At 45.1% G+C, this 12569-nt stretch overlaps 1 protein-coding gene across 2 annotated transcripts in view; it reads right to left on the bottom strand.

The window, feature by feature from the left end:
- Positions 1–5916: 5916 nt before the first annotated feature.
- Positions 5917–12569, bottom strand: part of LOC147717891 (cell adhesion molecule CEACAM5-like) — a 145783-nt gene continuing 139130 nt past the window's right edge. For both annotated transcript variants that reach the window (XM_086924661.1, XM_086924662.1), the window contains one exon: positions 5917–7917. In XM_086924661.1, the coding sequence (XP_086780787.1) occupies positions 7801–7917 (117 nt within the window). In that variant the 3' untranslated portion in view covers positions 5917–7800. The remainder of the gene's footprint in view (positions 7918–12569) is intronic.

Raw genomic sequence — 12569 nt, forward strand, 5'->3', positions numbered from 1 at the left:
GAGGATGGGATAGAGTGGGATGATGAGGACTGGCAGGAGGCGGTCTCCTATCCACGGGTGGTAGGGATACAGATGAGGCTTATGTTAGTACAACTGACGATTCTTCATAGGTCATATGTAAGCGGAATGGGTCGCTTGGAGGGTGGGGAGTGTAGGAGGGGGTGTGGGGAGCTTGGAACGTTCATGCATATATTGTGGCACTGTACTGGGGTGCAGGCGTACTGGGAGAAGATTCCCAATACGATACATGGCGTCCTGGGGGTGGAGCTGCGGCCGGAGGCACGTAGGTGTATCTTGAACGTCTGGGAACCCACGGATCTGAATGCCTATGGGAAGCAATGGGTAACGTTGGCATGCATGATAGCTAAGCGGAATATTGCTCAGTTACGGGGAGCCAGCCAGCTGCCCCGAATCGAGAAGAGGGAGGAGGACCTGGATTAGTGCATGTTCAGGGAGAGGCCGGTATATGTGGCTAGGGGGTGTCCTGCGAAATGGGGGAAGGTCTGGGAGGTTTGGAGCCACTACCGCGGAGGTGTTTGTGTGCCCCCGATGTGTCCCGAAGAAGTGGAGGCGCATGTGTCCCCTTGATCCATTTCCAACATTTTGTTTCTATTATTTTGAATGTATGGAAATGTACTTATGTAATTTGTAAGAGCTGCTAATGTCACCTGATGTTTTTCTTTGTCGTTTTGTTAATAAAAATTAATTAAAAAAAATTACTAATACCCACATCCAAGCTATTGCTATAGCTTTTGGTTTCTTGAATATTATGAATTGTCACACTTCTAGGAATGCAATGGTTTGTAGTTGCATTGATACTATCCAGTCTATGTGTGGGTTATTAAACTAACAGAACAGTGTCAACTCATCTAACCGTGATAGAGAGAATTGCTGGATACCAGTGATCACTTACAGGATATCCATCAGTCACCAAACGGAACCGCCCTTCATCATTTGGCATTCCTGTTAGTCACAATAATTGGTACGCCACTGGCTCAAACAAGGGGGGGTCAGTTGGTGTAACCTCCCAAGAGCCAGGTGGCGGCCAAACAGTGGTAGAGTGTCACAAACTACCCATCAATTCGTTTGGTGGGTGACTGATTTGCAGTGCTGTGAAAAAGGGTGTGTGAAAGAGGTGAGTGAAAATGTATAAAATTGGGTGAGTGAGCAGAAATAAGGAAACTTTATTAGGTTCTATGCTCGCTCCGCCAATATTAAAAAAGCAGCATAGGTAGATTTAACAAATATCTACTCTGATATCAAATTGGTCAACATGTTTCAGCAATATACTAGGGACTATCGAGTCCATTGCTTTCATCAGGATCGGTAAACGTTAGAATGCTACTGCAAATAGTGAAATGATAGATAAAAAACTTATTTTAGTGACTGAATATTTACATTTCCTACAACATGAAAAAAGATCACCTGATGTTTGAGGTGTATTCCTTTGTTTGTAGAAAGGATATTCGTCACTATAAGAAAAAGAAGAGAAAGACACGGACTAATACATGTAAAATGACCACATACATACAGACAAAGCATCATGTTGTGTTACACATTGAGCTATAGAACAAGTGTTATTGATTTGTTAACACATTGATCTCATTGTTATTGCACATGTGGACATACAAATATGTTGTTCAATTACTCCATCTTACCATGATAGTGGGAGTAAATGGCTCCACCCCGCCTGGCAACGGCTCAGGGCACGAGGGAAGCACCGCACTAATATAGGAAGCAAAAAACAAACAAACTCGTATGTAATTGCCTCTTGGTCTCATTGAAAAATAAAACACATGGCAGGTATCACAGAGCCATATTAGAGGTTTCATTGCAGCATAGTCTTATTTACCCATTTAAGATGGCGATATAACTTACTAGCAAGCCTAACAAGGTATCGCCATTCTGCTAGTAAAGATGTTAAACGAGGCAATTTTGAAAAAGGTAATGAGCGTCTCAGCGTCCTGGATGTTAAATGGCACTTTCCGCTTTTGGGAAACATGAGCCAGCCTGATGAATCTTGTATCTAGCGAATGCATCGGGCGTGCGCATAAGAGAAAGCGCACCAGCGTGATTAGGCTTAAGGGCCAAAGGTTTTAGAAAAGAGAAAAGGCTGGAACCTTGCGTTCGGCTTACTTCTCCGTCGGTACTCCTACACCTCCATCTGAGCCGGTTGGGGAGGTGCCGGAGCCAACACGAGAGAATGTTTTAAAGTGTGAATAGATTGGACGGTCGCGGTCACCTGATTTTCTTGTCGAATCAAAACAGAGTTTAAAAGATTTGTTGCCTGCATAAGGTTATGGAAACGGTATATTGATGATATACTGGTTGTGTGGCTAGGAACTTATGAAACACTAATGTCTTTTCTCGATTGGCTAAACAACAGGAACAACTTTCTCCGCTTCACAATAGAGGCAAGTAAAACTTAGATTGCCTTTCTAGACTTAAGGATCTTCTCTACACCTGAAGGCCTACAGTCAGAATTATACAGAAAACCAATGGCGAAAGATTCTTTGCTATGCTACGATAGCCACCACCCCAAGTCCCTCAGACAGAATCTACCCTATGGGCAATTCCTGAGGGTACAGAGAAATTGCTGTACCAAAGAGTGCTATACAAAACATGCAAAGACTTTACAACACCAACTTCATGACAGGAAATACCCTCCAAGACTGGTAAAACAATCTATGAAACGGGCGAGCAATAATAACAGACAAGCCTTGTTAGAACCCTCAGTACCTAAATCTGCATCTAACAGATTGACCTGTGTAACTACATTTGGGACACTATCAAACAAGATACAAAAAATTGTGAAAAAACATTGGTCCATATTAAACTCTGGACAAAGAGAAATTGAGCCACCTCTGTTCTCTTTCAAACGTGGTACAAACTTGAGAGATCGCATCGTCCACACCAGACCCCAGATGAAAGTGCCGAGGGCTCTGGGGACCATCTGGGATCTTCCACCAGTAGTGGGACATCACCCATGTGGATCATGTCAGGTCTGCCCACAAACCACTAGGTCCACAGAGATTGACATCGGCACAAGTAGACCGTGGAGACAGGTCAGATTCACCAATTGTAACAGCGAGAAATTGGTTTGTCTGATTACCTGCCCATGTGGCCTACAGTACGTAGGAATGACAACTCGAAAAATCAAACTACGTATCTCAGAGCACAAGAGCACAATCCGGTGTAGGAGACAGGCAACCAAACTAACTACACACTTCCTTGAGAAAAAACATGACCCCACTGCTTTCTCTTGGACAGTGCTCGAACAACCTTACATTCCTCCCCATGTAACAGATTATACCAATTTTCTTCTCCGTAAAGAACAAAAGTGGGTGTTCAAACTGAAGACCAACAAGAATGGTTTGAATGACGACATACCATGGTCCACTCTGTAACCTTTTTCCCTATAGATGGGAATTGTATAAGAGCCTGTTCCTTAATGCACCCTCTACCTGTCACTGTGAACATAAAGAGGATTGTGACTGTTGGTTTGGAGTATCAGACCTTCCCACCATCAAGGTCTGCCCAAAAATATCTAGATGTATCTGCTTGGCAACACGACTGTGTTTAAACAACTTGCACAGTTCAGAAATATATTCTAGATCAAAATCTTCTAGATTATATTGATTAATTGTCCCTGCATTTGGGTACTTCTGTTGAAATTGCCACTTATTTAAGAGAATATTTCTTTCATTTTTTTCATCAAAAATTTTTTTTCATCATATTTGACCTGAAAATAGCAAATGAAATAATTCCATGAATTAGCCGGTAACGTGAATAAAGTTCTCAACTATTGCCCATTGATTGAATAGATATTCTCTGTTGCACTACCCGGTTAGAGCCGAGCCAAGTGTGCACATAGCGTTAGACGTGGAGCACGCGCCAGGCCATTAATTTATGGTCATTCATTTATTTCGCGCAATGCGACCTCCTGTCATTATTTTTTTGATCAGCGTCTAACAACACGGAACATTTGTGTATATAGCGACAGCAATTCATGCTGCTTCGTTGCCTAGCAGCCACATCAACAACATGATTGTCCAATGATAGATTAGTATCGCTGAACACGTGATGGGTAAATCGCCTATCAGCAGAGAGGATTAACCGTAAACACAGTCATCTTTTTAACTCTGTTTTGATTGGACAAGAAAATCAGGTGACCGCGACCGTCCAATCTATTCACACTTTAAAACATTCTCTCGCGTTGGCTCCGGCACCTCCCCAACCGGCTCAGATGGAGGTGTAGGAGTACCGACGGAGAGGTAAGCCGAACGCAAGGTTCCAGCCTTTTCTCTTTTCTAAAACCTTTGGCCATTAAGCCTAATCACGCTGGCACGCTTTCTCTTATGTGCACGCCCGATGCATTCGCTAGATACAAGATTCATCAGGCTGGCTCATGTTTCCCAAAAGCGAAAGTGCCATTTAACATCCAGGAAGCTGAGACGCTCATTACCTTTTTCAAAATTGCCTCGTTTAACATCTTTACTAGCAGAATGGCGATACCTTGTTAGGCTTGCTAGTAAGTTATATCGCCATCTTAAATGGGTAAATAAGACTATGCTGCAATGAAACCTCTAATATGGCTCCGTGATACCTGCCATTTGTTTTATTTTTCAATGAGACCAAGAGGCAATTACATACGAGTTTGTTTGTTTTTTGCTTCCTATATTAGTGCGGTGCTTCCCTCGTGCCCTGAGCCGTTGCCAGGCGGGGTGGAGCCATTTACTCCCACTATCATGGTAAGATGGAGTAATTGAACGACATATTTGTATGTCCACATGTGCAATAACAATGAGATCAATGTGTTAACAAATCAATAACACTTGTTCTATAGCTCAATGTGTAACACAACATGATGCTTTGTCTGTATGTATGTGGTCATTTTACATGTATTAGTCCGTGCCTTTCTCTTCTTTTATTTATAGTGACGAATATCCTTTCTACAAACAAAGGAATACACCTCAAACATCAGGTGATCTTTTTTCATGTTGTAGGAAATGTAAATATTCAGTCACTAAAATAAGTTTTTTATCTATCACTTCACTATTTGCAGTAGCATTCTAACGTTTACCGGTCCTGATGAAAGCAATGGACTCGATAGTCCCTAGTATATTGCTGAAACATGTTGACCAATTTGATATCAGAGTAGATATTTGTTAAATCTACCTATGCTGCTTTTTTAATATTGGCGGAGCGAGCATAGAACCTAATAAAGTTTCCTTATTTCTGCTCACTCACCCAATTTTATACATTTTAACTCACCTCTTTCACACACCCTTTTTCACAGCACTGCAAATCAGTCACCCACCAAACGAATTGATGGGTAGTTTGTGACACTCTACCACTGTTTGGCCGCCACCTGGCTCTTGGGAGGTTACACCAACTGACCCCCCCCTTGTTTGAGCCAGTGGCGTACCAATTATTGTGACTAACAGGAATGCCAAATGATGAAGGGCGGTTCCGTGTGGTGACTGATGGATATCCTGTAAGTGATCACTGGTATCCAGCAATTCTCTCTATCACGGTTAGATGAGTTGACACTGTTCTGTTAGTTTAATGACCCACACATAGACTGGATAGACCCTCTGACACTCTTTTGTTTTTCTACATGTAGTTAGGGAATGTGTCTTGGTCTTTAAAATCCCTCAGGCCCTCCTCCTACCTTTTTGTGTTCTTTGTTGCATTGATACTGACATTGGCAGTGATGTCACGGGCAATGAATAGTGCAAGCTGCAGCGACCTCGTGACAAGGGCCCTGCCAATATGTTTTTACAAATTAAGCATTGCTTGTCCCTTGTCTTTCATGATATTGCCCACTCAGTAGGAGGCCAGAGTAACTATAATGGCCTTCGGCCCTTCAATTACATTGTTTCCTGTGAAACATAGCACGAAACACAAAGCTGATCCGTAGAAGAAGGTTTATTCAAAACGTTACATTCAATATAGGACCAACCTGGGCGGCCCCAAGACAGTAACTGACTCTTTAAACCTAATGCTGCCTTATTCTAAATTCTACAAATGCATGGCACACAACTATTCCATGGCTTCATGGATGCACAGCGGAGAAAATATATAAACGCATATAATGTATATATCTAGAGCAGCGGTATACCAGTAATCGTCGATACCTCAGAGTTTAAAGGGTTCTCCTCTACAGTGCCAGGTGGGGTGGGGGTCTGTGGGTGTGTCTGGGCACCCCTGATTAGAGGATGGTGTTCTCTGCAGCTCTGGAAGTTTGCTTGAGGGTCTTACGTGACACTTCTGAGTGGAGAGTGCCATTACCTGGAGCTGTGGTGGGGGAGGGGATCTTCAGGTTCCTGTTACTTCTCAGTAGAGGGTGGTGTTCTGTGGAGCTGTGGGTGTGCGGGTGTCTCCACCAGGTCTCTCTTTTCCTACAGAGAGAGAGAGAGAGGGAGAGAGAGAGCGCGGAGTGTGGTATTCTGGGGTCTCTCCAGGTGTTCTTTGAAAGCCCTGAGCAGAGGGTCTTGCTCTCTGGGTGCTCTGGGAGTATGTGGGGTGTTTTGGGGTCTTCTGTGATATCTCTGAATGGATGATGCTGTTCTGTGGAGCTGGGGATGTGGTAGGGGTCTCCTTCAGGTCTCTCTCTCTTGAGAGAGAGAGAGAGAGAGAACTCTGAGTCTGTTTTTTGGAACTCTCAATGGGATGTATATGTTACAACGCGATCATTTAGATCGCGGTACATCACATTCCTGATTTTACAACACAAGTCGTTACAGCGACTTGCCCTGTAGTGCGCTGGACTTAGGAATAGTATGATTTACTATTCCAACTCCAGCCTACGTACAGTAGGGAAGGTGTTGGAATAGTAAATCACACTATTCCTTAGTCTAGAGCGCCCTCATGGCAACGACTTGCGTTGTAAAAGCAGTGATGTAAATGTATTGCAGTGTTTTGACTGCGTTGTTAAGGTTGTTTCCCCTCTCAAGGTGTTCTTTGAAAGCCCTGCACAGAGGGTCTTGTTCTCTGGAGGCTCTGGGAGGATGTGGGCTTTTTGTGGTCCTCCGTGATGCCTCCAACAAGAAGGTGCTGTTCTGCAGAGCTCTTGGTGGGATATGTAGGAGGTAATCAGAGATTCCTGATTCTTTGACTTGAGAGAGCTCTTTTCTGGAGCGCCTGGTGGGGTGGTGTCTGCAGGTCTGTTCCTGAGTAGAAGGAACTGTTCTCTTTGGCTCTCTGGGCAGTCTTTAGATCTTCCATGGTACCTCTAAGTAGAGAGTGCTGTTCCCTGGAGCTCTGGACAACAGTACCGGATATTTGTGGGGGTTGTTCTTAGGCCTGTCATGGTGCATCTGAATGCAGGGACTGTTTGTTGGTGGCAGGGGCTTTACTTCCTCTTTTATTTTTCAAAGTTGGAGCCACTGTCTACTGTTGTCTAGAGCTCCGGGGAGAGTATTGAGGGTCTTTCTTGATTCTTCTGAGTAGAGGGTGCTGATGTCCAAATGTAATGTGTGTGGGGGCTATTTTCACTGATACATCAGGCACTGTTTGTGGGAGGCCGACTCCTCTGTTCCTCGCTGATATATGTAAGTTGAAGGTACTGTTTTCTAGGGCTCCGAAGAGACTTATGAGTGTCTTTAAATCTTCATTGACACCTTATAACTCTGGCGGAGGGTGCTGTTGTCCAAAGGATGTGTCGAGGAGCTATTTTAGGTCATTCTTGATACATCAGGCCCTGTATGTGGGTGGCGGGGTCTCCAGTTCCTCTCTGGTACATGTAAGTAGAAGGCACTCTTCTCTGAAGCATGAAGGAGGGGTGAATTGGGGTCTTTAAGTCTTCCTTGATACCTCTGAGTAAACAGGGCCATTCACAGGAGCTCTGGGGGTCTCTGCTCTGCCCTCTGCCATGGGGAATTCCAGGAGGCTGTAGTGGATTTCCTCATGTCCCTGCAAGCAAAGAAGCAGAATGAGGTAATTAAAGGAGCTTTTCTCACCTTTAGCAGATCACCCTTTAAGGATTAGTAAAACAACTGGTCCTTTAACCCGCCCTCAACCTTAGGCGACCTGTGCTTCCCATCTGCACACACCCCTCACTTCGCATATCTCTCAGAGAAACCTTGAAATTGTTTGGCTGGGCTGTAGGTTTGTTGCATGTGCCACCCTATACTCTTGAAAAAGTGTAATATGCAGGCTTGGATTGGGAAGGTAGGCAATGAGGCATTGGCCAGTGGGCCCGTGCCCCAGGGTCACCTGTGGGTCGGTTTTTTGGGGCCTTCATAAACTGGTCCAAGAGACTGACTTTCTTTTCCAGTCCCCCCAGGCCACTTTAATGTGGGGCCAGTATCTGGGTCACTCCCCTGTCGTGCTGTAAATTGAGAAAGGGGGCCAGGTGTTGCTTTAGCCTGTGGGGCATTCTCACCTTGGTGCCCTGCCTAGCAGGCCCTTCCAGAAGCAGTGCTATCCCCCACCGGGTCATCACTTTTAGGCCATGGCGGGTGCAGAGAGGGTGGAATGTAAGCAAGGGCCTCACAGGTGGGCAGGGTTTATTGGGCCATTTTCCCCTACCCCCACTATCTCCATTTGGCAGCAGCAATGTGCTTTTTGACACCTCCCTTGCCTGGTAAATGCCCAGAGGCTATAATTGGCTGGGGAGCGGGTGAGTAAGAGAAGTCACCTCTGTAGCAGCCAGGTGTTGTTACCTCTAACCCTGTGTCTATTAGGACTTGTTTGGAGAGAGGAGTGGGTTGCATAAAATTGCACTATGGTCTGAGTTGCAGACGTTGAAATTAGGTTTGAGTCTAGAGTCAGCTCAACATCGTGTGATTTTGGGCAAATCACTTAGGCCCAGATGTAGGTAATTTTATTTTACCACTTCGTAAATACCGAATTTTACCGATTCGGTATTTAAGAAGTTGTAAAATAGAGGGGGGGGGGGGGGGGTGGGGGGGGGGAATGTAGGTATTACAGAATCGGTAAATACCGAATCGTTAAGATTCGGTATTTACTGATTCTGTAAATACCGATTCGGTAATGCCCATTGATTCTTATGGGCCTTAAAGCCCATAGGAATCAATGGGCATTACCGAATCGGTATTTACCGATTCGGTAAATACAGATTCCAGCAAGGGTGCACGGGGTGTCACTTTGACACCCTCTAGCACCCCAAATACAGGAATGTGTGCCATGGGGCACACAGACTGTCTGTCACATGGCATAGGTGTGCATGCACACATGTGCATGCACACCTGGATTCGGTATTTTACCACCCAATTGGATTGGGTGGTAAAATACCGACTCTTAAGGGCCTGTGGCACTGTAAACTGTGCCACCTACATTTGTAATTACAGAATCGGTATATTTACCGATTCGGTAATTTACCGAATCGGTAATTTTACCGAATCGGTAAATATACCGATTCTGTATTTTCAGCCTCCTACATCTGAAAACCCTAAAATACCGGTCGGAAACGGCCGAAATCAGCCGTTTCCGATTCGTATTAGGGCTTCTAGATCTGGCCCCTAATCTCTATACCGAAAATTAAAATGAATTTGATCTTGTGTAATGTAACTGGTGCTCATGTACATTGCTCCACTGACTTTGGGCCAAATTCACACGATAAAAATCTATAACAAAAAATAATCGGCCAGATTCCAGTGAGACTAAACAGATGGTGATCCTTGAAAGGGGTGCTCAGAGAATGTAGGCTACTTTCTTGAGAGTGCCCGGGCCTAATTGTGATCTTAATCCGATCCTGGTAATAGGGACCTGGCGTGACATGTGCACTATTAGAAATGGCAAGAATCCTGGCATATACAGAACCTCAGAACAGTTTACCACATCCTATTATAGATTTACATTGTGCATAGCACCCTTCAAGTTAGCCTGGGTGATGATCAGTGATACCCCGAAACCAGTCTCAGGATGCTCGCTTCTGGTCCAGAGAAGACCTGGCTTGGCAGTTTGGGCTGGACTATTCCCATGAGGAACAGGGTCAAGAATGATTTGCATATGACTGAGTTTAAATTGGAATGGCATGGGGAGCAAAACAGCAATGGATTTAGGCCCAGATCTCTGTACAGGGGTGAATGTTTGACATTGTTTTTAAATTACATGCAGTTTGGTAAATGTAAGCCTTAACTATGAAAATAAATTATCTTAAATGTTTATAATGAAGAAATACTTCTCTCTTCCTGGCCCTGCTTCCGTCATTCTTGCCCTCCTCACTTTTGATTGGTCATTGGATGAAGCACATCACATGAGTGGCATATACTCAGGCTGTGCAGTGCTTAATTTGAGCCGGTGGTTTCCGGTGCTTGGCACTGGCAAGTAATGGTCAACACTGATGCTTATGACAGTCTGCCGCATGGTGGCGCTGTTTGTCTATTTTAGAGATGAGCACAACAACAGTTGTTTCTTAATTCAATATACTTTACAAACTACTAATACCTGCCACCCAAGCTATTTTTATAGCTTTGGGTCCTGGAATAGTCTGAATTGTCACAGTTTAAGGAGTGTGATGGTTTGTAGTTGTGCTAACAGTGTCATTGGCAGCAATGACGGGCAATGGGGGGTGCAAGCTCCTGATGTGGGCCCTAGCGCTTATTATAATAATTTTTTTTACAAATTTGGCACTGTTGTGAAGGCAGCCCTAGTTGCAAATATAAGCTCATGAAGTGGGGCAGAGTTCTTGACTCCTGTTAGCCCACCTCTGACAACCAGTGCAGCTGGTCTGAGCCCGGTATATGAAACATTGGGTAGAATTCCTCGTATTGGCGCTGCCTCCGGATGTTCTCAGCAGAGAGGCCAAGTATAAGTGGGGTCATTCAGTCTCTAGTGCTGATGGTAAAATGGACCCTTATGGTATCTAAGCCTGTTTTAGCATTTGCCGCTCTCACAAGCTGAGCACAAACTACACCCGTTTGCATTTTGCCACCATAGTGGTAAATGCCATTAATAAAATGTAAAACAGACACTGACACATGCGAAGAAGGAGGTCGTGTGTTTAAAGAGTGTTAATCTGGCGCAGGTACACATATAATGAGAAGGGGGGCTACTGGACCCAGTTTGTGGTTTCAAATGATCCCTAGGAGTTACAGTTACCTCTAGTAATCGATGATTGTGGTTACTCATTAGCACTGGAGGGCAGAGCCCTCTGTATTAATCCAGATGCTGCTGCTTTTCAACCTGGTTTGGTCGTGGCTCAATTTTGCCTCTAGTTATTATTATTATTATTAGTGTGTTTTGTAAAGCGCGCAGCGGCCCCAACGGGGCATCCCGGCGCTGGGAGACTCTGAGAACTAGAGGGACAGGTCAGAGGTACCAAACTAGGAAGAAAAAAGAAGGGTTTTAAGGGATTTACGAAATGCTGGTTCTTTCTGGCATGTGCGAAGAGCTAACGGAAGCTTATTCCAGTGCTTGGAGGCACAAACCTCAAAGGTTTTTCCACCAGCACGGGAACGCTTAAATCGGGGAGTTTCTAGGGAAAATAAGGAGTTGGAGCGTAGTGCCCTAGATTTAACATAAGGGCGAAGAGTATTTTTAAGATGGGCCGAGCCATTGCCTTTAGATGCACGGAAAGCCAACGTCATTGCTTTAAAGACGCATCTTTTCGCAATGGGTAGCCAGTGGAGTTTACGGAGGTGAGGGGAGATATGATGTCTAGCAGGAATTCTCTCCACCAGCCGGGCGGCGGCGTTTTGAACCGTCTGCAATTTGTAACATAGGCCTGCTGTGATACCGAGATAAAGGGCATTGGCATAATCGAGATGGGATATGATTAATGCCTGGATCACAGTCTTGCGGCACTCCTCCGGCAGATAGTTAATGAGCCGTTTGATTGTTCTGATTTTGGCAAAGCATGAGGCTGCAACTGTTTGTACCTGGCTGTCAAAGCTGAGATGGGTGTCCCAGCGTACTCCTAGGTTTTTCACCGAGTTTTTAGGCGTGGGGGCCTGGCACAGGTCTTCAGGCCACCACAGGCTGGCATCCAGGGGAGAGGGAGAGTTGAAAAACAAAATCTCCGTTTTACCTGCGTTGAGACGGAGGGAATTGGCATCCATCCAGTTGGAAATGTCTCTTAGGCAGGATTTCAGCGGGTCGAAAGCAGATGCAGAGGGGGTATCGAACGTGAAAAGTAGCTGGATGTCATCAGCGTAAGATGTGGATTTGATCCCAGTCTGGGAGATCAGCTTAGCCAAAGGGGTGAAATAAACATTAAACAAAAGGGGGCTAAGGGAAGAGCCCTGTGGGACTCCCCATTTAAGTGGCCTGGCGGAGGAAGTGAAGGGAGGGGTGAAAACTTGTTGGGTGCGATTGGACAGGTAAGATGACAACCACTTTAGAACAGAGCCGCCCAGCCCTAAGTCCTCCAGCCTTCTCAGCAAGATCTTATGAGAGACGGTGTCAAATGCTGCTGAAAGATCCAGCAGCACTAACACCGCCCTTGACCCTCGGTCAAGCGTCCATCTCACAGAGTCGGCCATTTCAATGAGGGCCGACTCCGTGCTGTGGCCCGACCTGAAGCCATGCTGGGAGGGATGGAGGAGCCCGTTGGATTCGATGAAACTAGCCAATTGGGAATGAACCAGCTTTTCCAAGAT

The sequence above is a fragment of the Lissotriton vulgaris genome, chromosome 5 (assembly GCF_964263255.1).
Source record: "Lissotriton vulgaris chromosome 5, aLisVul1.2, whole genome shotgun sequence".
NCBI lineage: Eukaryota > Metazoa > Chordata > Amphibia > Caudata > Salamandridae > Lissotriton > Lissotriton vulgaris.